Genomic DNA, 2,809 nt, shown 5'->3' on the forward strand with positions numbered 1-2,809 from the left:
TGTATTTTGCAATTTACCCTATATTTTATATTGTAGATAGGGTTTGTTATATTAGTATATATGTTTTAATTATAAAAGCCTACTACAAAATATCATCTAAATTATATGTAGTCCAAAATTAATCGGGCCTAAAACATATAAACTAATGAAAAAGTTTGGATTATTTTTGGGTGGTTTTGTAGTATTTATCCTTTTGAGAAGTAGTCCCGACTCCTGAGGGAAACTTATTACTGACCGTTAGACTACAATTTTATTAGTTTTTTTTTTTTTTTTTTTTTTTTGGTGCTGAGAATTAGTCCTTAAACATACAACGAGAAGAAAACATTCAAATTCAGCTTTCCTAATTCGACTGGTAAACTGATTTTATAAATATTATCATTTTAATCCCCAATCCGAGATGGAAAACAATCAAATTCAAAAGATAAAAAGAATGAACCAGAAGTCGGTGGCTTCAAACTCTCCAAGACCAAATTCCAAATAGACTTAGGATTCCTATTTCCTTTTAACTCCCTAGTCCACCACCCCTTATATATAGCAAACAACCCCTATTAGCTTTCAGTCACAGAAAAATTCTGAGAAGGAATTAAGAAGAAGTAGAAGCAAATAGATAAGAGCAAGAAACAAGCTAGAAAGACAGATTTGAAGGAGAATCTTAAGAACATGGAACAGCCTCTCTGCGCTAATGGTTGCGGCTTTTATGGATCTCTTGAGACACAAAACCTGTGCTCCAAGTGCTACAGAGATTTTCAAAAACAAGAACTCCCCAAGAAAGCCAAAGCAGACAGTGAACCACAAGACTGCCAAGAAGTTGTAATGAAGATGAATCCTCCACTCTTCGCTAATGGTTGCGGTTTCTTTGGAGTGGCAGACACAAGGGACATGTGCTCAAAGTGCTACAATGACTCTCTTAAAGAAGAGATTGCAGACAAAGTTAAAGCACCGGACTTGGACAATCCCATGAACTCCGCTCAATCTCAACCATCTTCGGCTTCTGGTGTGGATGCTATAGTTAAAGGTTCGACAAGCGTGAAGAATAGGTGCAAGAGCTGCAACAAGAAAGTGGGGTTGACAGGGTTTGAGTGCAAATGTGGGAACATATTTTGTGGAATGCATAGATATCCAGAAAAACACGCGTGCAATGTGAATTTCAAGGCAATTGGTAGAGATGTTTTGGCTAAACAAAATCCAGTTTGCAAGGGTGACAAGTTACAGTGGAGAATTTAGAATAGGAGCAACTAGTTGTTGATTTAGGCCTTTTTTTTCTTTTTCTGATTTAGGTATTGTAATTGTTCTATCCTATGTATATATGGGTCAGGTTTATTTGGAGGATAGTAACAAACCCAACGTTGTAATGCTTTGGATTAGCACATACACATATCGGAGAAAAAAAAACACATAGTAAACAATAGAGATTATTTGGAGTTTATAAAGCTAAAACCAACATAGGGTTCATTAAGCAACATATGGTAGCATATTTTTTTATAAAAAAACCAAACATATTACTAGACTAGACATTACACGGAGTTCATAAACCTAACATATAGTTCATACCCAATGGATAATACACACCGGTTTTAAGATGTTTTAAAGTTTGGAGCCACAGTAATGAAAATTATTTAGTCCTTTGGGCCAAGGGGCGGAGCAGAATCCTTTTTATATGATTTAAGGGTAGCATGCGACAAATGCTTTAACCAATTTGAACAGTCATTGAGCCAGGGAAATGGCACAAACAAAACAATTTTGTTTTGTTGGATTATTAATTTATTATACATAAACGTGTGGGTTTGAATTGATTTTTTTTTTTTTTTTTTTTTTGGTTGGTTAAAATTTGTGTAACTTGAGTCCAATCTAAAGACATATCCATAAGACTCTCCTTCTCACTTTCCTCCAAAATTTGGATCTCACACACACTTGACACTTAACTTTTAAATTTACAAAATTATTTCTATACTGGTGTATAAGGTATTGAATGACAATGTAATTTTTTTTTTTTGGTAATGTCCAAGAAGAAATATAAAGAAAAGTTACTAATATATATATATATATAAAGTAAATGTTAATGATAATAAATTAGATGTTATATAATATAAAGTTAATTAGGCAAGATGATGAATATGTTTTTTATTTTCTAGAGTGTTTCAACCTATGACGTCCACTCCTAATGATAACTCTTTATCATCAGACTAAGACACCAATCAGTTTTTGATGTAGGTGGGGATTGAACCCTAGATCTCTTATTCAATTATCAGAGACTTTACCAGTTGAGTTAACCGGAACCCACAAGAAGATGAATATGTTGAGAAAGAAATTATTATCTTGAATTACATATCATGTGTAACTATTATCACTTGTGAGTTTAATCAATTTGAACATAAATTTTATAAATATATTTTTAATTTAATGAATAATTAATTAATTAATTACCAAATACCCAATTGAGACTAGACCCCAACTTCACTTTGGCATTTTGTGTTTATATATATATATATATATATACATATAAATCAATTTATCCACTTAAGGTTAACTCTGTTAAACAACTGTAACTCACCTCACTCTTTTCTAAGGTTTGAAATTTGAGAAAATTGATGAATTCAATTTCCACTCAAATTTCATTTAACAACAATCAATATTGTTAGCTAATATTCTATCAAGATTACAAAAAGTGGTCATTAAAACGGTTGAAGCAAACTTGAATAGGTAATGTCGTAATGCCTACAATTGTGCAAAGAACAATCAAACTACTTTTGATTAAACTAGATAAGTTCCTGCACGATGTACGATGCATTTTAAAATATTTTTATAAGAT

At 32.1% G+C, this 2,809-nt stretch overlaps 1 protein-coding gene across 1 annotated transcript; it reads left to right on the forward strand.

Annotated features, from left to right (window-relative positions):
- Window positions 1-482: 482 nt before the first annotated feature.
- Window positions 483-1,331, forward strand: LOC126709332 (zinc finger A20 and AN1 domain-containing stress-associated protein 5-like). Its single transcript, XM_050409535.1, has one exon. It carries the CDS (start codon window positions 661-663, stop codon window positions 1,222-1,224), a length of 564 nt encoding a protein of 187 aa, XP_050265492.1. The 5' UTR covers window positions 483-660; the 3' UTR covers window positions 1,225-1,331.
- Window positions 1,332-2,809: the final 1,478 nt, after the last annotated feature.

The sequence above is a fragment of the Quercus robur genome, chromosome 12 (genome assembly GCF_932294415.1).
Source record: "Quercus robur chromosome 12, dhQueRobu3.1, whole genome shotgun sequence".
Classification (NCBI taxonomy): domain Eukaryota; kingdom Viridiplantae; phylum Streptophyta; class Magnoliopsida; order Fagales; family Fagaceae; genus Quercus; species Quercus robur.

Bases quoted from the DNA above. Each gene is read 5' to 3' on its own strand.
- LOC126709332 (XM_050409535.1), top strand. From the start codon at position 661: ATGGAACAGCCTCTCTGCGCTAATGGTTGCGGCTTTTATGGATCTCTT.